Genomic DNA, 25,318 nt, shown 5'->3' with positions numbered 1-25,318 from the left:
CTGCCCCAACCTGGGGTCAGACAAGGATACTGGAGGGGTAAGGTCTGTATTAATGAGACTTATCTCTCCTCAGTCTGTCTTTTCCTCTCTGCCTCTGCTTGGTTCTCCTCTCCTTACAGTCCAGTGAACGTTCTCTGTATTTTCCTGACCTAGGGCAGTGACATTATTTGAAGAGGGGAGAGATCCAAGAGAGATGGAGAAGGTTGACTTGGTCATGCCTTTTCGGATGTGACAAGTGGGGAAAGGCTGAAGTGAGGGGGCAGGGCAGCCCAGGCTCAAGGGCCGGAGGGGAGGGTGCTGGTGATGCCTGGACCTGACATGAGGTGTACAGGGGAAGATCAGGGTCAGATGGGCACAGCGAGGCCCAGTTGGGACCAGATGTTTTAGATGCTTATGGATGCCCAAGTCAGCTCAGGATAAGCTGAGGTCACATCCCTTATAGTGTTGGGAATCAGGGCACACAGCACAGTGGGCTATGAAAACTGATTCACAAACCACAGTGAAATTGACCTAAAAAAAACAATGCAAACATGAGAGTCTCTAAAATCATCCATCATCTCCTGATGTCTTCTAAGTTAACCCCAACTGAATCTTGTACTTCTCCACCCAAGGTGGCTGGTACCTGTCCCTCCCTAGGGAGAAGGGCCTCCTTGGCTGGTAAGTACGAATCCCAGTGCTGGTGGGAGGGACAACAGCAGGTGATGGTCTTGTAGAGGGAAGCTCTGACCCTGTTCCAGGACTGCTCCCCTGGATAAAGCCTGTTCCTTCTACCCTGGCCTCCCATGTCTCCTGTCTTACCATAGCGGGGGGGTGGAGGTGAGTGGTCTTAGCCAAATATGGTTTTGAATTCTGGCCAAGACACTGAGTAACCATATTGGGCCTCAGTTTCTTCATCTATAAAATGGTACTACTCTATCTTTGTCAATGTATTGTTAAAATTAATTGAGTATATAATGACTATCCATTAAATATTAGCTACTCCCAGGCCATATCAGGGAACATTTATAAAAGTGATGGTCTAGTTTCTTACAGTAAAGGGGGCTTATCAAATAGTTACTCTTTGTCTAGTTTCTTTGTCCAGTCTAGGGAAGTGTTCACGGGCACCAGAGCTTTGACCTCCTGGGGTGAACTGTGCACACTCCTCTCCACCTTCCCCCTGGTAAAATTATGCTGATCTTGCCTGGCCACGTGCCTCCCTTCCCGAGACAGCCTGGAGATGCATATTTATGTATTTCCAGTCATCACCCCAAGAGCTCAGATTTTCCTGTCCTTGGTGTCACTTTAATTAATACACTCCCGTGTGCTGGGTGACAAAATTAGGTTGCAGGGGTGGCAGGCGTTTATATCACGAAAGGAGAGAAAAAGGTGTTTTGTACCATTTTCCTTCTTAAGCTCCATTATTAATCTTTGCAATCAATACTCCTTTATTTTTGGCTCCAGGAGGTGGTGGGGTGGAATCAGACTGTCAAGCAATTTAAGGCCGCATCAGCATAAGTAATAGAGATGGTTTGTTACTTTCAGTCTAGGTGAGAACATGTGTCCCTGGCCAGATGTGGCAGGGTTAGGCTCTGTGAGTCTCATGCCAACTTTATGATATGTTTGATTTAGGTAAAGTGCCTGGAACCTGCTGGGACTAAGTTGTTATTAAACACCATCTGCAGTTTTCACTTTAATTAATATCATAAGAATTAGGATCTCATACTTTAATTACCATGGTAACCCTTTACAGTCATGGGAAGAAGGAGAGAAAAGTGGCAGTATGGACCAGAGTGGTCCTTTAAAGGCCTTTGGATCTATGTGTTGATGCCCTTTATCCTGAGCCCCAGAGCTTTGAGCACATGCTGCGGGCTGGTCACTGCCCCAGCGTGGCCCTGGGCTGCTGGGATTTGCCTGTATGGCCCCAGTGGAGAAGGGGTCTGCTGCCAAACCCACTCCCATCGATGGGTATTAGTTATCGAAGAATTACTGTTATTTACTATATTATCTGACATACTATATACTCTCTCTGTATGTATGTACATCATATATATACACCATGTTATACAATATGGATATGTGCCATGAGTTGTCTAAGTGCTCGGCATGCTTTTTATCATTTAATTTTTACTACTTTGAGCACTTATTGCAGAGAAGGAAGCCAAGGCAGAGAACCAGTCCACACAGTTGGTATGTAGCAGAGCCCAGGTTCAAATGTCTGCTTGTTTGCTCCAAAGCCAGCGCTTCCCCTGACATACACCACTTAACAAAGTATTCATGTTGCAAGTTGAGAGGAAACTCTCCAAGTTGGGAGGGGACCTGTTGGGCTCCCTCCTGAGTTTCATTTTCTTTAATTCTGTTATCAGCGCTACCGCCACCTCCTCCGAGGTACCCATAGCTGTGGCTGCAGCCTCTACTCTCCAGCAGAGACTGAGCTCATCGCTTGGGTTCCCCAAGGTGGGCTGGGACTTCGCAAATGCTTGCTCAGCCCATGTGGAATGGGAAAACATGAATACATTCAGACATTACAAGAGGTGAAAAACTGAAAACATACACTGTGAAATCTGAGTTGGAAGTCTAGCCTCAAAGTAATCCTCCAGTTCCAAGAGAAGAGCATTTTGGAGTCAGACCCCACTACGAAATCTTTGCTCACACCCTCGCCAGCTGCAGGATCGTAGACAAGTCACCTATCCCATATGCCTCGGCTTCCTCATAGGAAAATGGAGACGTTCATGCTGAGCTCTCTTGAGGTTCATGAGGATTTGACATGGTGCCTGACACATCGTAGGTGATTCTCCTTGCTGAAGGCTTGTCCAAGTGGGCTCTCATATACTAACTGTGCAAGGGGGCTGTGATCTTTGCCTCCCAGGTGGGAGCTCTCCACTGGGCATCTCCACATCTCTGCATTCCTGTTCTGCCACACGTCAAGATCAAGTGACTATTCCACGTGGCTGGGTTCATCTCTGGGAGCATGACGCCAGAAGTGAACTCCTAGAGGGGAAACTGCACTTTCTACATTCCAGGAAAGCCCAGGTGTCATCACACGTTAGCTGACACAGTTGTTCATTTACTCATTCATCACACAGTTATTGAGCATCACACGGTTATCGGGCAGGGCATTAATGGGGGTGGCGGTACTGCAGTGATATTACCATGTAATTGACACAATGACCGTGATATAAGAGTTGCCTGTAACCAGGGGTTGTGCTATCCATTTGTTAATTCACTCACTCATTCCTTCATTCACACAGTCCTACAACGAAGAGATCATGTGTTCTTATGTGCCTGGTGTTATGTTAGGCTCTAGAGTTAAAAATGTGAATGAGAAAAACATGCTGTGTAGCTTCGTAGAGTGGCCCTTGCCAATTCAGAGGAGCCAGTGGACTAGTGACTCAGTACGGCACAGTGAGGAAAGATCTGTGATAGAGGAAATATTGGTGGTTATCAGAGCACACGGGAGGTGTACACATTTCCTGGGGCTGCCATAACCGAGTCCAGGCATACCTCAAACATACTGTGGGTTCAGTTCCAGACCATCACAATAAAGCAAATATAACAATAACGTGAATCAAATGAATTTGGGGCATTCCCAGCGCATATAAAAGTTATATTTATACTATAGTGTAGTCTATTAAGTGTGCAATAGCATTATGCCTTGAAAGACAATGTATGTACCTTAATTTAAAAATGCTTTATTGTTAAAAATATTCTTACCATCATCTGAGCTTTCAGTGAATCAAAATCTTTTTGCTGGTGGAGGGTCTTGCCTCTGTGTTGATGGCTGCTGACTGATCAGGATGGTGGTTGCTGAAGGCTGGGGCGGCTGTGGCAATTTCTTAAAATAAGGCAACAATGAAGTTTACTGCATCAAATGACTCTTTTATGAACAATAGCTCTGTAGCATGCCATGCTATTTGATAGCATTTTTTCCACAGTAGAACTTATTCCAAAATTGGAGTCAGCCCTCTCAAACCCTGCTGCTGCTTTATCAACTAAGTTTGTGGACTACTCTGAATCCTTTGTTGTCATTTCAACAATCTTCACAACATCTTCACCAGGAGTAATTTCCATCTTTAGAAATCCCTTGGTTTTGCTCATCCATAAGAAGCAACTCCTCATCCATTCAAGTTTTATCATAAGATTGCAGTGATTCGGATACATCTTCAGACTCCATTTCTAATTCTAGTTCTCTTGCTCTTTCCACCATACCTGCACTTACTTCCTCCATGAAGTCTTGAATCCTTCAAAGTCATCCATGAGGGATGGAATCCACTTCTTTCAAACTCTGGTTAATGTTGATATTTTGACCTCTACCCATGCATCCTGAAAGTTCTTAATGGCCTCTAGAATGGTGAATCCTTTTCAGAAGGTTTCCATTTACTTTGCCCAGGTCTGTCAGAGGAATTACTATCTATGTATTACAAAATGTATTTCTTAAATAATAAGTCTTGAAGGTTGAAATGATCCCTTGATTCAGGGGCTACAGAATGGATGTTATGTTAGCAGGTGTGAAAACAACATTTATCTCACTGTACATCTCCATTAGAGCTCTTGAGTGACCAGATGCATTTTCAGTGAGCAGTAATATTTTGAAAGGAATATTTTCTTCTGAGCAATAGGTCTCAACAGTTGCCTTAAAATATTCAGTAAACTAAGTTGTAAACAGATGTGCAGTCCTTCAGGCTTTGTTCAATTTATTGAGCACAAGTAGAGTAGATTTAGCATCATTTTTAAGGGCCCTAGGATTTGGGGAATGGTAAATGAGCACTGGCTTCAACTTAGTCACCAGCTGCATTAGCCCCTAACAGAAGAGTCAGCCTATCGTTTGAAGCCTTGAAACCAGGCATTGACTTCTTTCTAGCTACAAAAGTTCTAGAAAGCATCATCACCAATAGAAGGCTGTTTTGTCTTCATTGAAAATCTGTTGTTGAGTGTAGCCACCTTCATGAATTACTTTAGCTAGGTCCTCTGGGTAACATTTCTTAAATGTTACCAGCTTCTCTGTCAGCCCTTTCTGCTTCACCTTGCACTTTGATGTTATGCAGATGGCCTCTTTCCTTAAGCCTCATGACCAACCTCTGCTAGCTTCCAGCTTTCTTCTGCAGCCTCCTCACCTCTCCCAGCCCTCATAGAATTGAAGAGAGTTAGGGCCTCACTCTGGATTAGGCTTTGGCTTAAGATAAGGTTGTGGCTGGCTGGATCTTCTATCCAGACCATTCAAACTTTCTCCCCATCAGCAATAAGGCTGTTTCACTTATCATTTGTGTGTTCACTGGAGTAGCACTTTTAATTTCCTTTGAGAGCTTTCCCTTTACCTTCATAGCTTGGCTAACTGTTTGGTGCAAACAGCCTAGCTTTTGGCTTATCTCAGCTTTTGACATGTTCTTCTCACTGGGCTGAATCATTTCTAGTTTTCGATTTAAAGTCAGGGACATGTGACTCTTCCTTTCACTTGGGCACATAGGGGCCATTGTAGGGTTATTAAATGGCCTGATTTCAATATTGTTGTGTCTCAGGAAATAGGGAAGCCCAGGGACAGGGAGAGAGATGGGGGAATGGCTGGTCAGTGGGGCAGTCAGAACGCACACAGTTATTGATTACATTTGACATCTTCTAGGGTGCAGTTGTGCACCCCAAAACAATTATAATAGTAACATCAAAGATCACCGATCATAGATCACCACAACAGAAATAGTAATGATGAAGAAGTTTGAAATATTGCGAGAATTGCCAGAATGTGACAGAGACACTAAGTGAGCCAACACTGCTGGGAAAACAGTGCCAATAGACTTGCCTGACGCAGGGGTGCCACGAGCCTTCAGTTTGGAAAACACGCAGTGTCTGGAAAGCACTGTAGAGTGAAGCACAATAAGACGAGGTATGTCCGTACTGCAGACTGGGTGACTGAACAGAAATTCGTTGCCTCCCAGCTCTGGAGGCTGGCAGTCCACGAATGAGGTCTTGTTGGGGTTGGTTCCTTGCCAGGGCTGTGACGGAGAATCTGTGCCATGTGCCTCTTCTGGCTTCTGGAAGGTTGCTGGAAATCTTTGGAATTTCTTGGCTTGTGGATGCATTCATTACCCCGATCTCAGCTTCATTTTCATGTGGTGTTCTCCTGGGGTGCGTGACTGTCTGTGTGCAAATTTCCCTTTTCTAAGGACACCAGTCATTGGATTACAGACCATTCTAATGACCTCATTTAAATTGCCTACCTCTGTAGAGACTCTAATCTCCAAGTAAGGTCATGGTTTCAGGTACTGGGGGTTAGGACTCTGACATATCTATTTTGGGGGACACAATTCAATCCATCACAGAGTCTTAAACGGAATCCTGGAGGTAGTGATATGTAGCCCAAGACCTAGAATATATGAGGAGATAGCTGTGTGTTTAGGAAGGAGAAGTGGTACACAGGGCAGAGAGGAAAGACGAGAGGTGAGGGGAAGCCCAGGGGGCTTGGGGAACGGTGTGGCCAGGACAGAAAGTATAGAAGTGATGGCTGGAGGACCAAGTAGACACGACTCCTAGAAGGCCTAAGGAGTCATGGTTAGGAGGGGCCACTTTGTTCTGAAAGAAATGGGAAACCATGGAGTGTTGTCCAGACAAACATCATGGTCCGATCTCATCATAGCCTCCCACTCAGAACATTGTCAAACAGGGTGCAGCTCTGTTCCGGTCGACTGAGTTCCCCTGTTAGACCTAACATCAGAAAAACACTGTACATGGCTTCTTCAGGCATGGGGGGAGTGTGGCCTCTTTCCTGGAGACAAGTGCTGTGGTGTGCAAGGAGCCAAAAGACTGCCTCTGGATGGCATTAGACATGTCAGGAGGGAGGAGTGTTGGAAGAAGGATGAGTAAACCGTGTGCAGGGCTGGAGAGGTGGGCTCCGTTGGACGGCCCCACCCTTTCCACAGCACCATTGCTGAGTCGAATGGTGCGTGAAGCTTCTCCTCCTTGCATCCAAGCCCCCTCCCAACTTGGTGGACTCCTCATGTCAATTTCCCTCTGATCCCTTTACTTTTGCTTTTTCCAGCCTGGCTGGTCAAACCCAAAATGGGTATTTTCAGAAAGGCCTTTATAGAGAGCTTTAAGCATCCCCTGTTTGTTTATCTGACCAGAGCATCCAGAATAAAAGAGAAGGTGAGGAAACATGCATGAGGCAGCCGAGGTGTGTGGTTTATACATCATTCATCCACTCAAACAAATTGAGATGGGTTGTTTACTGAGTGACTCTTGTGATCTAGGCATAAACATCCAGATACAGTTCGGTCCCAGTGCTCCAGGCTCTAAATCCTGGAGAACAGGAGGCCACCTCTGTCCTGCCCAGCCCGATGCCCTGTGAACATGGCAGGAGGGAGACATTTCAGGGAGACCCAGCTATCTGAAGGGACAAAGAAAGCACACCGACTTTGAATAACACAGTCCTTTGAGGGAATCCCATGGCAGGCTCATTTCTCTTGAAGATTGCAGGCCGCTTCTTCCTCATATTCACTGTCAACCCTTCCTGCCCAAGGACCCTCTTACCCTACTGAGGAAGGGATTGGCTCTGCTTTGGGTTTCTAGCTGGGTTTGGTGCATTGCCTTCCATCCCGAAGGCCTATGGGGACAATATTATGCTGCTAAGAGTCAGGGAGCCCCACAGAGACCTTTGAAGGTAGTTAATTGGCTTTGCCCTGTTGGGTGTGGTATGGCTGTAGCCTTGGTGAGACTTGAAGACAAGCCCCAGCAACCCCGCTTCTGGGGAGGCGGCTGCAGGCCTTCCATAGGGGCAAAGCCCCTGGTGTCCAGACAAACTGAATTTTAATTGCTAGAGGCCTATTCTTTGTGAGATCCTCCTCATGGTAGCTCTGAGTCCTGACAGACACTTCAAAATGAGATTCCAGTTTTCAGGAAAAAACAGCCATGTTTCAGGGAAAACAGTCCACAGTGCTGCTTTGTGGAAGAGAGAATCCTAAATAAGATAAGGATTTAGTGCCAACCCAGGCCAGAGAATCATGAAATATCACGGTGGGAAGCTCTGAGAGCTCATCTTGGCCAGGGGTTTCAATCACAAATGTTTACACGGCAAGGCAAGGAAGTCAGTGTGGGTTTAAGACCAAGGAGAGTGCTGGGGTTTGTGGCGAACCAGAGATTGCATGCCCATATTAAAAGCATTCGAATTCAAAACACAAACCCTAGCTAGCCAAACCAGCCGTTTCTGGACCTGTCATGAAGACTGGCATTTTATAACCATAATACAACCCACATGTCTCATTGAATAATTGGGATCATGGATGCAACCACATACTAAGTGTCTTCCATGGGCCAGCACTGTTCTCAGTGCATTGCCTGAATTCACTCAATCTGTGAACATCCCTGTTGTATAGAGAAGGAAACTGATGCACAGAGAGGTTGAACTTGGCCCGGGCCACAGGGCTAGCAAGTGATAGGGTGAAATTCACAATGACAGTCTGACTCCAATGTCAAAGTTCTGGACCGCAGTCCTGCATGGCCATGGGTGCCCCTCAGAGCCATAACCCAGGCTCCAGGCCTCCAGTATGATAGCACCAAACTGGACCATGTTGCTCCTGCTTCTCAAGAGTATAACAAGTCAGGGTAGAGCTGGGCTTCGCAGCCATAACAGGGTGGTTTATGTGCCCGGCTCCAGTGCTGGCTGGCTATAGGGTCCTGGGTAAGTTGGTATGAGTCTCTAACTCTTGGGCAAGTTAGTTCATCTCTCAGGGTCCTGAGAATGAGGACTGTGATACAGCTTCCTCCAGGGCTGTCAGGAGGATCCAATAGAGAGGGAAGAGCTTAAGGCATGGATAGGTCTGGATGCCCTCTCAATGTCAGTGTCTTTCTCTTTGTCCTCTGGGCTGTGGAAGCCACAGCGCACTTTTCCCCAACTACCCCTCAGTGGTTTATCTTGTGTTCTGCAGCTGGGTGTGTCGCTCCCATCAGACGGCTTACTGCTGGAGACTGGCAGAGTTGTCCCGAGTGTCCTGCCCAAACCCTAAGAAGTTAAAGGGATGGATAATTATCTTAAGCCCAAAGCAGGATCTTACTCTGTTCTGCCAGCATCCAGGTACTGCAGTGTAGGCCATGTTTCTCTGATCAAGGCACACACGGCTCCCAGCAGAGCTGGCCAGAGTGCCACGCCGAGGCTCATGGGGCTCCCGGGGTGGTGTGGCTGGCACCTGGCATTGCTAATGGCACTTGAAGAGCCTTTTGTCTAAGATAAAACTAGCTAGAGCTGAATGGTCCAAGGCACAGACACCATCCTTGGTTGGAGCTGGTACAGGAAGCTGTCTCAGGCATCTTCGAGACGCGGGCCTGAAAAGCTCAACATCAGGCAGACCAGCAAGCTCAACCTGGTCCTGGCACAGCCTCGCCCTAAAAGCCTCATCATTTCCTCGTGTACCAGGTGGGATGAATAATTCATCACAAAGTTTGATTCTAAAGATGAAACGAGCCAGCCCTTCTATGGCACTTGGCACAAAGTGGGGCCCCTGCCATCCCTGCACAAAAATAAGCCTCATCAGTATTAGAGCATACCTTCCTCCTCGCAGCTCCCTTCCCTAACCTTTCCATCAGTCTGCATCCTTGTTAAAGTGATTTTTCTGCACACTGATTCAGAATGGCCAGTGTCTTATAGCTTTACATTTAATTGCAGTCGGTTTTGGGTTGTGCGGTAACAGGGTCACATGAGCTAGCATTTTTTCCCCCACTTTCCCTTGCGGGGAGGGCCGGGGTCTCCGCTTTCTTGCCCTGTGAGTGCTGCCTCCCCGGGGCCCATCAACAAGCTCCGGTGGGGGGTGGGGGATGGGCAGATGTCTCGTATGGTGTGATCCCTGCACTAGCTGCATTGTTTGGTTTATCTGTCACACAAATCTGCCTCCAATGGGGTCACCATTCCACCACCAAGGGAGCCCTAGCTGCTCCTTTGCTTTAAAGTCTGTCACAATGCATGACATCTCCTAATCTGAGCATCCCAGCCCTCCACCTGTTCCCCCTTCCATCTTCCCTGTCTTCTTCCTGCCCTGGGGTCCTTCCACGCGTGCTTGTACATGCACACGCCCAGGCCCTACACACACATGCACAAGCTCAGGGGCTCACCACGGCTCCTCAGCCCTGCCTTCTAGAACACATGTGAAAGCTTCCTGCAGTAACTTCCCCCTCGCCACGTGTATAGAATATGCCCACCTGCCCCTCTCACACATTCTCAGGTGCTGTAATCATCTGGGGGAACGTCAGCCCTTCATCTCCCATCATTTTTGAACTTCTATCCCATGACACTGTCTTTAGTATTTTATAAGTAATTATGCCCTTGGTCCTACCCTACCATTTCTGCTCCTTTGTAGTAAACTATTAGTAGTTCCCAGAGATTTCACTCTCTCCAAACATCCATGGTTTGAAAATACGGTCACCTTTGCCCAGAACATCTTTCATTCCTCTCCTCTATGCGTCAGTTTCCACTTTCTCCTTAAGTGGAAACTTAAGCTTCACCTTTCCTGCTGACCCGCCCGCCTTGCCCCTACCCTCTCCTCTGTCTCTCCTCTGCTGAGCTGTGGTCGGTTCAACAGCGTGTTCCAATAACTCTGAGCTTTCTTCAGACAATGTTTTTGCATGATATTTCTGATTGTCTGTTTGCTTGTTAATCCTGCACACTTGGCTCTGGGCTGCTTGGCATCCCTGCCTGGTAACAATCAAGTGTATGGGTTTGGGAACAAGCAGGGCAGAGTGGAAAGACAGCTCTTCTACTTGCTGCTTCTCTAGCCTTCCGTAAGTGACTTAATCTCCCTGAGCCTTGATTTCCTCATCTCTGAAATGGGGGGATAATAAGAACTTTGGGTGAGAGTATGGCCGAGGTTAATGAAGCAACACAAATGAAGTATTAGCACAGTGTCTGTAAGTTAGCATTATTAAAGCTTTCTTCTAGCGTATCAAGTGACTGCCTGCCTGGGAAGCTGACATAATTGAGGGGCTCAGATAGACATCTAGAAAGGAGAAGAGGGAGGGAAGGACAGTGAAAACAAAAGCTGGCAGGGAGAGAAGAGACTCAGGCCATTCCTCTGGAGCAGAGGGGGATGCATGCTGTGCCAGGAGGCAATGAAGGCACCTTCACATCCTCCCGAAGGGCCTCTGCTCTGATTTGCATTTCGGTCACATTTATGACAGCCTCATAATGGATTAAGAGCCCAGCACTGATATATTAAAGGTTAATGGTACATCCTGCTTTTGTATTGATTTGTGACAGCAAATATTTGCAGGTGTTGCGAGCTGGGAGTCCTCCATGTTCTTGGCATGGAGGTGCTGTCGGCTCATGGGGCTATTTTATGCAGGGCTCCCACTTCGCACGAGGGGCATGGGGGCTGGGGAAGCAGACAGCTGCTGCTTAGAGGGTTCAGGCTCAGAGGATTCTCTCAGCTAATGCTGATTTCCATTGGATCCACAAAGAAACTGGATCTTGAAGCTTCAATACCCCGAGGAGGAAGCCTGGGGAGCACCCGGCCCCATCCCTGAGTTCCTTGGTGATTGGTACCTGGGCTGGCTCTGACCACATAGCTGTGTGCTGTGTTTCCTGGCTCAAGGCTACAGTTCTTCCATTCAAGCTCTCAAACTATCGTTATGCCTGCTTCTCTGCAGATGACTGACCCACACTTGTCTGAAAGGAGACTGGTCAACTCAAGATAAACACCTTTCCAATACGATATCCAACCTAGACATTTGGAAAGTGAGAAAAAAATGAATTCATTAATATATTATTTATGCACATAATAACCCATATTTATTCGAGTGTCTACTATGTGTCAGGCACCGTTGTAAGTAAGGAGACAAATTGTCCCAGTTTGGCTGGAACTTTCCTGGTTTTAGCACTGAAAGTCCTATGTCCCAGGAAATCTCTCTGCTCTGTGCAAACCGGGATGATTGGTCATGCAGTTGTAGGCACTGGTGATTTGCAATAAACCAACAACCAAGTCCCATTCTAGGGGGAGAACTGACATTAAAAAGCCTGTGATATATTTCTTTGCTTTTATCATATAATTTAAGAAGGGTGGTATTTTATATAGGGTTGTCAGCAAAAGCCTCACAGAGAAGTGACATTTGATCAGAGACCTAAGACAACTGAGGAAGTGAACCAATTAAAGATGTGAGGGAAGAAGATATCAGGCAGAGGGAAAACAGCTACGGAAACCCTGAGTGGGAAGGCAGGGAAGGCCAGTGTGGTGAGAGTAGAGGTGTTAGGTTCTGATTGTATGGGACTCTTCAGGCTATGTGAGGATTTTGGATGTTTCTTTGAGACATAAGAAGCAACTGGAGGATTTTGGACAAAGAGGTGGTGTGATTTGACTTAGACTTTGAAAGGATCATTCTGCCTGTCCCCCTGAGGAACAGAGTATAGAGTGAAAGGTGGAGGCAGGGAGGCCATTAAGGAGATGGTCTCGGTATCCACGTAAGACACAGAGTGGTACATGGTGAAGGTGATGAGAAGCAGTCTACTTCTGGAGCTCTCTCAATGGTAGGAGAGAGCAAATATGCTGAGATAGTATGTGAGAGATACAAGGAAGAGAGGAATTGGCAGTGATTCCAAGGCTTTTGTCCACAGCATCTCAAAAAATAGAGTAGTGTTTGTATGAGATGGACAAAGGGGAAGAACAGGTGGTGTTCTGGGGCTCACAGTTCAAGGGCTTGGGTTTGAATGTGTTCTGTCTAGGGACTTACTAGCCATCCAAATGGAGGTGTCAGGGGTGGGCAGTTGCCTAGAGTTGATGGGGTAGGTCAGGACCGGGGCAGTCCATTGGAGGCATCAGTGTATAGATGTATTTATAGCCAATTGACTTGACCAGATCATGATGAAAGGGTTGTCACTAAAGAAGAGAGGGGACCTGTGGGCTGAACCTGGGACACCCCAAGATTCAGAGTCTGGGAAGAGAAGAAGTAGAAAGGAGAGGGATAAGGAAGCACCTGCAAGGTGAGAGAACTAAGAAAGAGTGATGTCCCAGAAGCCAAGTGAGTGAAGGCATTCAAGAAGGACAGAGTGCTCCAGTTTGTCAAATTCCACTGATTGGGGCAGAGTGTGGAGTGGGAATTGGCCACCGTAGTTGGCAGATCATTAATGACTTTGACAAAAACAGCTTTAGTTCAGCGTGAGGATGAAAACTTAATCAAGGTAGGGTCGTGAGAAATGGAGATGGAAGCACTGGAGAGTGGTTGGAGGAGGGTGTGATCTCAAAGAATGAGGTTTGTTTTTTTTTTCCCCCCAGGATAGAATATGTATGTGTTTTCACACCGATGGAAATGATCCCAAGAGAGAAGCAATTTCATGATGTAGGAGACAGAGGTGACAACTGGAAGAGCAATGTATCTGAGAAGGCAGGGAAGTCTGGGCTCCAGGAGACAGAGTAAGCCATCAGTAGGCACAATGGCAGACCACGATTTAAAAAGTAGGGCCAGCAGGTATTCAGTGGTTTTAGGAAAGTAAGTTCATTATGGAGAAGCAAAGTTCTCTACTGATTGCTTCTACTGTCTTAAGAAACGGGAAACAGGGTCACTGTCTGAGAGTCATCAAAGAGACTGGGAGGATGAATCAAGGAGGGGAGTTGGGAAGCATGCCAGGCAGCATGGGGTTCCACCTGAAGTTAGTGGTCGTGATTCTAAAGGTAGACCCATCACTGTGCTGGTCTCCAGCCTGGATTTTTTTTTCCCCACCATATTCAGCTATAAACACAGACTTGTTTTATTTTTTTTAATTTTTTTTTTAAGATTTTATTTATTTGTTTGACAGAGAGAGAGAGAGAGATCACAAGTAGGCAGACAGAGGGAGAGGGAGAAGCAGGCTCCCCGCTGAGCACAGAGCCCAATGCGGGGCTTGATCCTAGGACCCTGGGATCATGACCTGAGGCATGCCGCTTAACTGACTGAGCCACCCAGACGCCCCAACACAGAGTTGTTTTAAACCAGAGTTGATTATTTTAGAAAACACAAAGCCCACACCTATTGTCTGTCAGACCCTATGTGGAGTGACAGGGATCCAGACCCAGACAGAGTCCAACCCCAAGGGAGCTCACTGTTGAGGTGGGAAGACAGACGTGTGGATGGACACATGAAGTCCAAGGGGGTAGATGTTAGGATAGGCTATACTGGGAACACAAAGACAGGGCCTGGATCCCGAGGAGTGGGGGGATCCGCTCTTCCTACTGGAGACATCAGCTGAGGTGAACCTGGAGGTCGGGCAAGTTTTAGTCCTATGCGGAAGGTAGAACACAGCATGGTGGACAGATAATGAGCCTGAGTGAAGGCTCGGAGGCCTGAGTGCTGAGTAACCTGAGAAGAGACTGGAGGAGATAGATCTGGAATGCAGGAGGCTTTGAGACTGAGTGTCCTTTGCTGATGGTATTAGAGGTGCCTGGTTTTGTCTTAGTGGAGGATGTGGCCCTTCAGCCTCCGACACATGCCAGGGCCTCGTCTTGGGACTTGGCCCAGCATCATCTGACCCGGCCCCCTCCCTCAGGACCTGTTCCTGAGCCCTGCTCACTTCCAGGGTCTAGGCTGAATTTGGCAATCAGAAATAGATATGACCACATAGGCCCACCTTTCAGAAACTTCAGCCACCAGGGCATGAGGCCTGGGCTCAGTCCAGGCAGAACATGCACCAGTGAGGGAAACTCCAGCCTACCTGGGTGAGGGACCCTCAGTCCTAAAAGGCCTTGGATGCCCAGGATGGCTGAAGCCCTTCTGGATTAGGCTGGACATTTTTGTCTTGTTCTGAGGCCTGGAGATTGAACTATTGCAGCCCCTCGGAGTCCACTCCTCCCAGCCAGCAGAGCAGGTGTTTGATGGGGTAGGAGAGGAGACTCTCTCCTCCCTGTGGATCATGGCTGCACGGGGCACCTGACAGAGGGGCTGCACATGGAGAACATGGAGACCACAGAGCTAGGATCCCAAGGCCCGGAGCTGTCACTTGGGCAGCAGAAGGATTTTTGATTTTTAAGGATTTGTGTTCTGTTTACAATGTAATTAAAAAATGCAAATTTTACAGAAACACATTTGTAGAAAGTGGAAGTCTCACAACTGTTCAGTGCTTATTCCCCTTGTTTTTGTTCCTATATTTATTTACATTTAATAATGGTTATTTTTTTACCAGAATACAAATATACTATACCCAAATGCAGTTTTTTTTTTCATAGAAGTTTATTTGGGGCATCTTTTTTATTTCCATACATTCTCTGGAATGTAGAGAGAAAACAATGCAGGGGTGGGGCGGGGGGAGGTGAGTGCAAGCCAGTACATGCCTGCCCTCTGTGGCCGGCCACTGCAGGGCTCACGTTTCAAGAAGGGTTTTGTGGCCTCCTATATCTTACAAGGATGTGTCTTCTTGTCATGGGCCATGCCGCCCTCATCCTGATGGGTCATTGAGTGTCCGCAGAAGGTTTTAACCTGACAATTTTCCCGGGCAGGGATTCAGACCTGTAGTCACTCTCATGACTCGCTGGCTACAAAGGAGTGTGTAATACCCCCGAGTCGCCTACCCTCAGGCTTCCCCGGTGGGCCCTGGGAAGTGTTGAGGGGGTTGTCCCAGGGAAGGAGAGGCTGACAGACTTGGAGCCTGTCTGCCTCTGCTCCTTGGAAGGCACGGCGTCTCCAAGGGTCAGCCTTACCCGCAAGGGCGCCCTCTGAGTGCTGGAGAAGCACATGCCCTCAGTGTCAAGTCCAGTGGCTAAAACACCCCACTGCACACTTGATCTAATCACTCCCTCCATTATTCTCTATCATCCTTACTCTGCTTTATTCATCTTCATAGCACTTTTGATCACTGGGTATGTGACATCAGAGGTCTGCGGGTTCTGCCCCCACAGGCCACCTTAGCAGCCTGCAAGCGAAGACTGTTTCTCTTTCCTGAAACATTTTCAGAGTGTTCTAAAAAAACAAAAGCACAAATCCCAGGGGTATGCAACAGAGTGGTAGGTGGCCCTTATTGCCCACATCTATACACTTCGTCCCTTTCCAGAAAGCTTGCTGACCCTGGCATTCCGTGATTACTTGTGTTTTTGTTGCTGTCGTTCATGTTTGTCTCTGTCGCCCTGCCCCCACCACATCGGTGCCACGAGAGCAGGCACTTTGAGCTGTTGCTGCTGTATCCCTAGAGCAGTGCTTCACATGAGCAGATGCTTAGAAAATCTGTTTTGGGAGGAACAAATGAAGGAACGAAGACACCTGTGGAGCCTTTCAGAGCCCGGGGTTGAGAGGCATCTCGGAGTGTCTTGGCCTTCACCTGAGGTCCTATCCACCTTGAAGAACCCGGGTCTGGGGGAGGAGAGAACCGGAAATGTGGCAAAGCCCTGGGGAGGGGAACACTGCATGCGAGAAGAATCAGAGAGACTGGAGGCACAGTGGGGAGTCCTGGGGACGAAACCCAGGAGGGGCAGGGAAATGGACAGAGAGCTGGGAGCACTGATGCCCGAAGGTCCCCTAAGCAGCCTGTGGAAACACAGCCAGGCAATCCCAAATGACTCGTGCAGCATCATGTCCTGGAGAGTCAGGCGGAGCACTAGAAAAGAGAGGCTGCTGGGATCCTAGTCAAGGCATCTATGGGCTGTAGCTCAGACAGCTTCAGATTATGAGGATGCGCATCCCCACCCTGCCGGGCCTTTTGGGTCACTCCACTACTTTCTCTCCTTTTTAAGGAACAATAATAGGGCTTTGGGATTTAGATTTATCAGGCCCGTGATTATGGCAACCCCACCGTTGTTAAAATCTGTTTTACACATACTGTATATTGATTCAGCTCCTGTTACGAGTGTATTTATCTCTATTGCTAATGTAAATAGTTCTGTAACATGCAAAGATGTATTTATAAATTCTGTATTATTGATTTTTCTCATGCTGCAAACACATTTATCTCTTTGTTAATGAAAATGTATCTAGGAAATAGTAAGATTGATTTATGAAGAAAGGTATGGGGAGGGAGGGAGGTGGTGCCGAGCTGGGTAGGCTGTCCTTGGCCACAGCCCAAGGAGACATCATGGGACTTCCAAGGTGCATGTTTAATTTGAGGAAACTGCTCTCAGGGGCAAAGGATGTTTGGGAAGTCCTTTTGCAAGGCAGGCTGATGTTGTATTCGTAGGAGTTGGCTATGCTTTCAGCTAGGGCAGACCCCCAAAATGAGCCATCCAGACCAGGAGATAGAAAGGAGCATCTCCCCTTGGTCTCAAACCCAGTTTCAGTAGGGCACAACTGAGTGAAAGAGACTGGCTCAGAAGTAAGCTTGGAGGAAAGGCCAAGCTTTGCCATTGGAGGATTCCAGCACTGGATGTTGTCAAAAGATGAAAAAGCAAAGGGAGAGACAGCAGACCACAGGGACACAGGGTAAGCTGCAAAATGCATATTCTTGCAAAGTGACACTTCATTAGTGAATGCAGACCCAGACAGGTTAGCCTAGGGAAGACGCTTTTAAAGACTTCCTTCCCTAATATAGACAACGGGGTTATAAAAGCGTTGTATGGTGACAGATGGTAGCTCCACTTGCAGTGAGCATAGCCTAATGTATAGACTTGTTGAACCACTATGTCATCCACTTGAAACCAATGTAACAGTGTGTGTCAACTGTACTTCAGTAAAAATAAATACATAAAGACACCCTTCCCTGGAAGCTTCCATCACCCAAGCACTGACTACTTTCCTAGGAAAACCTCTGCCAGGCAGTTACCATCATGGTTCACAAAAACAGGCCTGCCAATGGTGTGTTGGTCTCTCCATGCTCGTTCTGGGTTCAGACTTCCTCAGGTTGTCACTTTAGGCATCCTGGGTACCTAAAACCTGTACTGTTCACAGGGCAAGTCATTGCATGCTGAAGAAGAGGCATTTGCATGTACCTTGGCAACAATATGAAAACAAGAAGCAGGCTCCTTACTGGGAGGCAGTTGGGCAGATGCCAAGACAGGCTTCGATCTCATGAGCCTAGAAAAGTCTAGAGAAGCTGCCTGTCCTTGGTTGCTTCCATCCAAGCGTGACCATCCCAGCCCCATCACTGATGACTCCTTTATACTGTTCTCTGCTTTGACCATTTGAACTACTTATTGCCTAACAGAAGGGCTAGCATTTTTAAACATTGCCTATGTGCTGGACATATGTCTTAATCCTTAATATCCATATTCACCACCCCTGTGAGAAAGGTCTGAGTTAAGAAAACTAAGGCCTCAGTCAGTGATTCTGACACCTGTGTGTGCATCACAATCCCCTGGAGGATTGTGAAAGATTGCTGAGTGCCACCCCAAAGTTTCTGGTTCAGTAGTTCTGGGGTGGGCCCCAGAATCTGCATTTCTTCAAGAGTCCTGGGGGATGCTGATGCTGTGACTCTGAGGACCATACTTTGAGAACTACTGGTCTACCTCAAACAGCTAAGGTATTCACAGGCAGAATTCACACCCACGTCTGTATGATTCTCAAACCTACATCATTTGAGCTGATACGAAGTGCCCCATGGCGTGTGTCCCAGCTGGACCAGCAGTGCCTTCTCAGGTAATATCTTGTTTTGCTGAAACACCTTACCCCTTGATTCTCCATCCAGCTACCTCCACCCATTCTTCATGGCTCTGCTTGACGTTTCCTCTTCTACAAAGCTTTTCCTTAGCTCTGGTCAAAGCCAGCAGCCCATCCCCCATGCTTCCAGGATCCTCCAGGCAGAGCTCTATTTCAATTTGCTCACGTAGTTTAGTTACTATTGGTTTACTTCTCTGACCATTCTCCCACCCCTCACTATGAACCCCACGAGGATGTCCACCATTCATTCCTTGCTTTTGTGCCACTGTGCCTTACCAAGTGGCTATTCAGTGGCTGTCTATGGAACCACTAACTAGTTGAATGACTTTAGCCAGGGGCAGCATGCGTGACTGAGGTTTATGGAGATACCCGCTGTGATGGACAGAGCTGCATCTCTCTGTGGTGGGGGTGCATGGACACTTTCTAGCAGTTGTTGCTGAAGAGACTAATTTGAGAAACATGCTAAATTAAGTGTGCTGGTGCTACCTTCTCCAAGCTAAGCATCCCTGGCTTGTTCAGATGGGTGTCCTCTCTGATGTGCACATCTGTCTTCCCCTGACTGCGGTGTTGCCTTAGAGCCTGGCTGGCTGGCTGCTCCTTGTCTCCTTTATTCCTCCCCCTGTGTACCTTCCAAAACTGTACACTCTGATGTGAGAGTGAGCGCCCCAAGGAGATGATGGCTTTGGTGTACGAATAGTTGGGTGCTCCTGCCTAAACCTCCAGATCCTTTGATAGAGTTATCTACTCTGAAATATGGTGGCAGTACCTACTGTGTGCTGGGCGTGTTAGTGAGCTTGGAAACTTTCCTTGAAAGAAGATGTGTGCAACTGAGATGGGAGAGATCCCTCTGCAATGACTCATGGCTTTGCAAGGTGATATATGAAGGCCGTGGGGCTGAGCCATGAGGCCGGCACAGCGAAGAGGTGGTGTTTGGGGGTGGGAACAATGAGGTCTACTGGGACAGAAACCGACATGAAGCCATAAGCATTCGGGCTGCCTACTTGTCATCCAGAGATGATCCGTGAGCCTCTGGCCAGGGGCACAGTCATGAATTAATAAGAGAAGAGAGGAAATCTCCATTTCCAATGTGGGGATGGAGCAGTAGTGCTGAGCTCCTTGGCAGTTACACATTCATGCCATACTCCTGGAAACTGCAGTAATTTAGAGCAGTTCAGCATTTAGACTCAACTGTGTAATTCATCCTGATGTTTCCCATTCATCAAAGCCTTGTGTTTGTTTGTATTACCATGAGAAAAATAAAAAACGTGGGAAAAAAGATCCCCCCCCCCTCCTTTCATTACAGGCAAATTACTACAGAGTGACAACCCTTGGGGCCCTTCAAGCAAAGGAACATCTTGCTTCAGTAAGATATAAATAATAAACAATAATTAGAAAGATTTCTTCATCGAATTTGTTATTTTATGTTTCCTTTCTTCTGTAATGTATTGAAACAAATACTGAGCTCTGTTTCTGGGCCATGTAGCAGGGCCTAAAGGAACTCCATGGAGCCATCGCTGGCTCCTCCATGTGCATGCTGGGAAGACTGGTGTCAGCCCTGGGTCCAGTGCCACGGATGCAAATCGGAGGCTGCCTTGGCTCCAGCCCTCCAACTTCTTACATTCTACTGTGCAGAATAATTGCTCCTAGTTACTGGCCACTGAGTTTGTGCCAGTGGCTCAGCGACATCGCCTCAGTTAGTCACAATGGTAGCCCCCGCCACAGGCTCTGCTTCTCGCCCTGTTTTAAGAGATTCAGAAACGAGGCACAGAGAGTTTAGCTAACCTGCCAGTCCTGCAGTGTCAGTGATGGGCGAGCTGCGACGGAAGACAGGTGGTTGGACTCTAGAGATGCTGCTTCCTCTTGCCCGGTATGCTGTGCTCTGAAATCCCAGTGATATGCTGCCATAGAAACCATGCAAGGTATGGAGATGGCCTGGGGAGGAAAGGGATGGTGATGGCTTTGCACAGGGAAGGGAGGCCCCCCGGATCTTCGGGGTGTTTACAGAAGAACAGCAGGTGGATAAGTGAGATAAAGGGGTTCCAGGCAGAGGAAACACCATGGCCTGGTGCCATAGATGGGGACTGTGTGAGATTTCTCATTTCAGCCTTGGCTAGGGGGCTGAGCAGGAGCAGCAGCTGAGACCAGAAGATGGAGGGTTGTGTAGATCAGGTTGAGAAGATTGGATCTCCTCCTGGAAAGGGTGACTCAGGGAGAGGTGGGGATGGTGATCCTGGTTGGTACAAAGGAGAAACAGATTTCCAGAAGAGAAATAAAGAGTAATCAAGTTGGAGCCTGGAGAGAGAGAGCCTGGCTCACCACTGAGCATTTGGGGATTTTTGTTCTTTTTGCCATTTGATTCTGTATGTGACCTTCTCTCAGCACATTGAAACTGGTGGTGCCGACTTAAGGCAGGTGAGAGCTTTGTGCCAAGTGGTACTTCCTGGTCTGACTATTGCCCCTACCCCAAGGAAGCCTCTCCTTCTCCACCCCCAGCTCAGACATCTGCTGGGGAGCCTTGAGGATGTGCTCCCTCCCTCCAACATGCACGTGGCCTGACCTACCTGCTTCTCCTTCATGTATAAGCAACCCCAGGCTCTCAGAAGTGCTTTGTTTTATCTTCACCATCTTTTAATAGTTGTCAATGCCTAAAAATGAAGACACTTCATGTAGAAAAACACAGATTTCTTTCTTTACTGGAAGACAGACTGAGGGGAGGTGCTCAAAATGCAACAATTGGGTGGAACTCTAGAAGAGCCACAAGCTTTGGAGGGGACCTGCCTCTTCACGGGCACGACCTGAGTGCGTGTCTGTGCCCACACCAGTTCTAAGTGGCAGGGGCTAGTCATCGTCATCAATCCTGCCAACATGTGTTTCCTTCTGTGTTACGCTGATTCGTATACTGTGGTTGTATGTGTCTATGGCTAAACTCTAAGCTCCCTGAGGGCAGGAATGCTGTCTTATTCATCATTTTGTCCCTTGAGCTCAGCACAGGACCTGGTTTTAAGTGTTCAGTAACCTTATTGAATGAATCTACACTGAGGAAACAAACCTGGGATAGGATTATGCCCTGGCAAGTCACGCTCTGGGCCAAGGAACTGGAGCTACTTGGGGTTTGGAATGAAGAATGTGGAGAGTGGGCCACAGCTGGGCTTGGTCCTCAGGAGAACCTTGCAGCCCATTTACATCCCTGCAATGAGCGTCAGGTACCCATGCTTCATGCCTTTTTGCATTTTCAGGACATTCCAGGATCTCTCCAAACAAGTTGATATGTCTTACGGCACCGTCCGGGACTCTGCTGTGTATGAGTACTTCCGAGCCAAGGGCACCAACCCCCTGGAACAAGACAGCACGTTTGCTGAACTCTGGCGGACCATCAGCAAGAACGGAGGGGCCGACAACTGTGTGTCCAGTCCTTCAGAAGGCATCAGGAAGGTAGGCGGGAGCTGGCTACCTGGCCATGTGTGTGCTGTGACTGGCTGTGGGCCCCGTCATTTCCAAGGTGGGAGACACCTCCCCAGAGCCTCTCCTTTGTGTCACCTTCTCACCTGCAGGGTGATCCATCTTTAGCCAGTTGGATAGAAATTTCTCACAGGCCTGCAAGTGTCCATAGGAGATGCACACGTTCTTTAGATAAGATGCCTATTCTTGGCAACAGAAGCAGAGGGGCTGCTCATTACGTATATTCTAAGCTTCCAAAGGATCAGTGAAGAGCAGGCAGATTAAGCCCGAGCCATGGACCTCCCTCCTTCTGGGCTCATAGGATGGCGGCCCAGAGGGGCCTGCCCATCTCAAGTGAGAACACTCAGCCAAAGCAGAAGCAGAGGAGCAGGTAAGAGGTGGAGGGACTGAGGGAACAAGGTTGAGGAGAGGGTGGGCACACTGTGGGCAGCGAGGGGTTAGGATGGGGAAGACCACACTTAAGGGGCGGAAGGCCCAGAGGAAGGGCTGGCCAGTTGATCTGGCATATCTGTGGGACTGTGCTGCAGAAGAGAGGTGTGCTTGGGGGATGGTGGTGAGGACAGCAACCCCAGGCCGGAGTTTACAGTGAGGGAACCTGAAGGAGCACAGGGTGAGAGGAAGCTGGGGTCAGAGAGAAGGAGGATGCTGAAAAGCCATCACATGCTTCAGAAGTGGATTAGACTTTGCTCCTTCATTTCATTGAATTGCCCACAATGACCTGAATTAATCGTCACTATCCCATTATACAGATGAGGATCAGAGACATAGGGTCACACTCGTAGTTAGGTTCTGATGCCTGGGGTTCTGGACTGTGTTTGGTGTTTATCCACTGTGCGCTTGCAGAGCCCTTAAAGGAGGAGGAAGATGGTGGAACGGAGGCAGGTGTCATATAAGAAGCTACTGGTGGTAATGTCCTGTCCAGTAACCCTTACCTGTGGTAGCTACTGTCCCTCAGGTCACCAGAGAATGGTGTGAGGAAGAGGTGCTCCCATGGCCAGGACTGCGGTCCCTGAGCAGACGGGCAGTCCAGCCTGCCTCGGCATCTCCTCCCTCCCCTTCTGTTCTCACAGAGCAGTTAGCTCGGGATGGCTTCTCCTTGTTTAGCCACACTGAACTGCAGAAAGCGTCTGGGCTCTGAAGCCTGACACGTTTGGGTGTGAATCCCAGCTCCACGCTCACCAACTATGTAAATTTAGCACACTACTCTTCCCGCCTGAACCTCGCAGAGTTGAGAGAGGTCCTTTGGGGGTCTCCTTAGAAACTTAAAACACTCAGAAGTACACGTTATGGTCGATACCATAGCCAAGTGATAACAAAAATAACAGAATGCAATATGAATGTGTTACTCCCGTGCTGACAAGATTTATTAAAATCTCTTTGTTTTTAGTGAATTACAAAGGATGGCACTCTAACCTCGAACTGCTAGGTCTTCTTTCATCCCTGACAGTGAATCTTTGGGGCTGTAGGTGACCTCATTTGGAGATAATGAATACAAAGTTGACTTACGGCTTTTTATGAACGTAAGGCCTGGGCCAGATGGCCTTTGAGTTTCCACTTTCTGCTTTTTTTGTCTCTCATAGGGAGCTGGTACTCCCATCCACATAGGATTCTTGTGAAGATTCGTTGCAACAGTGCTACAAAAAGGACTTCCAATAAAGGAAAAGATGGCTACTTTTGACTTTATTAAACTTCCATTTATTGTAAGACACTTTAAAGAAAAAGAAGAGACAAGTCACACACTATGCATCATAACCAAGATAGGATAATATCAAGATTATAGGAAGAACTTTTATAAATCAATAAGAAAAATTTAAAAAATTTAACAGAAAAATGGGCAAAAGACTTGCACAGGCCTTTCACAGAAGAGGCAATGCATATGGCCAGGATATCACAGGAAGAGATACTCAAAATCATTAGTGATCTAGGATATGCAAATCAAGACCATAAAGGTATATCATTTTGCACCAATTAGACTGGCATAAAATGAGAGGTGGTGGAGAGGACACGAGTAACAGGTGCTTAATTGCTGGTGGGAGTGTACCCAGTACAACCACTTTGGAAATGAGTATGCTATTCTCTTATAAAACGGAACATTCATATACCCTATGACCCAGCGATGCCACTCCTATATATCTACCCGAAGGAAACTCCTGCATGCACTTCAGAAGTGAGAAAGATCAGGGTAGTGTTGCTTATAAAGTCAGAACCCTGGAAACAATGCAAATGAGCTTTAACAAGTGAAAAGATATGACCTGCAATGAAATGAATGGCCTACAGCTCCATGTAATAGCACGAATGAATCTTAGCAGAAAACATTGAATCAGAAAAAACATTAAAGGCAATTTCATATGGGTCAACTAATAGAAAAAAACATACAACTTAATACCCATTTGAAATGTATGAAACGCATGCATGCACACATCCAAAGTAAGGATGAAATACAAAATTCACGGTAGTGGTTAGTATAGATGGCAGAGGCAGAGCAGCAGGGAGGAGAGAAGCAAACCGTTGAGTGTAAGTCAAGGTCAGTGTTAACTTTAGATTCACTGGGTTAAAAAAATTTTTTTTCATTTCTCATTATAATAAATAACTAATGAGTTAATTAAAAGGAGGGCCATTCCTGGACAAAAGGATGGGTGACCTGAACATAGGTTTGCGATTAATCCCAGTTTGTGCACCTACCTACTCTTCCAAATAAGTAAGTCCCGACCAAGCCAGGCAGAGTTTGGCTCCCACAGACACCAGGCCCTTTTGTCCTTGCAAGCTTCCATGTGCCTGCCCAGTCTTGCTCCTGGTGTACCATAAGAGAACAAACACCACCACAGAGCCCTCTGGAGGGTGATAAATCTAGAGATGGGTCATCGGGGAAATAGCTCCTCGTCATCCTACTTACCCCTCATCCATTGCTGGCACATTAGAAATCATTCACCCTCTGGTGACATTTAGGGTCTTAACTCATGATGAAAACAATGTAAAAAAGGTAAGTAGTGGAAAATGCAAAGAAAGGATTTCTTAGAAATGCCTATAGCTTCGTGGTGCAGAATCTAATCTTTTTTCGGTACATAGGATGTGTTGCTTTTCTGACACCTTCATTTTATAAACCCCAAACCAGCTTTGGGGTCACAAATCTCCCTCTTGCATTTGGATCTCTAAGAAAAAATCCGACCACCAGCACTAGACAAGTGTTAAGGGTTTTATAACTAGTGTCATAAAAGTGAGTTTATGGTATTGTCAGAAAATGGAGTGTGCTGCATTTTTTACTGGAAAGAGAGCTCAGATTTACTCTCAGATCCTCTGTATGTCTGGGGGGGTGGGTCTCCTGCACCTAAATGCTTAAGCAGGGCAGGCAGCTGCACAAAGGTGAGGA

The 25,318-nt window shown here is 47.3% G+C and overlaps 1 protein-coding gene across 1 annotated transcript in view; it reads left to right on the top strand.

Moving 5' to 3' along the window:
* GRID1 (glutamate ionotropic receptor delta type subunit 1) overlaps positions 1-25,318 on the top strand; it is a 701,878-nt gene that overhangs the window by 638,128 nt on the left and 38,432 nt on the right. Inside the window, exon 13 of the mRNA XM_045878237.3 lies at positions 21,729-21,924. Within this exon, the coding sequence (XP_045734193.1) occupies positions 21,729-21,924 (196 nt within the window). The remainder of the gene's footprint in view (positions 1-21,728; positions 21,925-25,318) is intronic.

Source organism: Mirounga angustirostris, unplaced genomic scaffold (genome assembly GCF_029215605.1).
Source record: "Mirounga angustirostris isolate CCGP_5_RB_7025 unplaced genomic scaffold, mMirAng1.0.hap1 SCAF_6, whole genome shotgun sequence".
Lineage (NCBI taxonomy): Eukaryota > Metazoa > Chordata > Mammalia > Carnivora > Phocidae > Mirounga > Mirounga angustirostris.
Note: the sequence above shows the minus strand (reverse complement) of the source record. Positions and strands in the feature narration are given on the sequence as shown.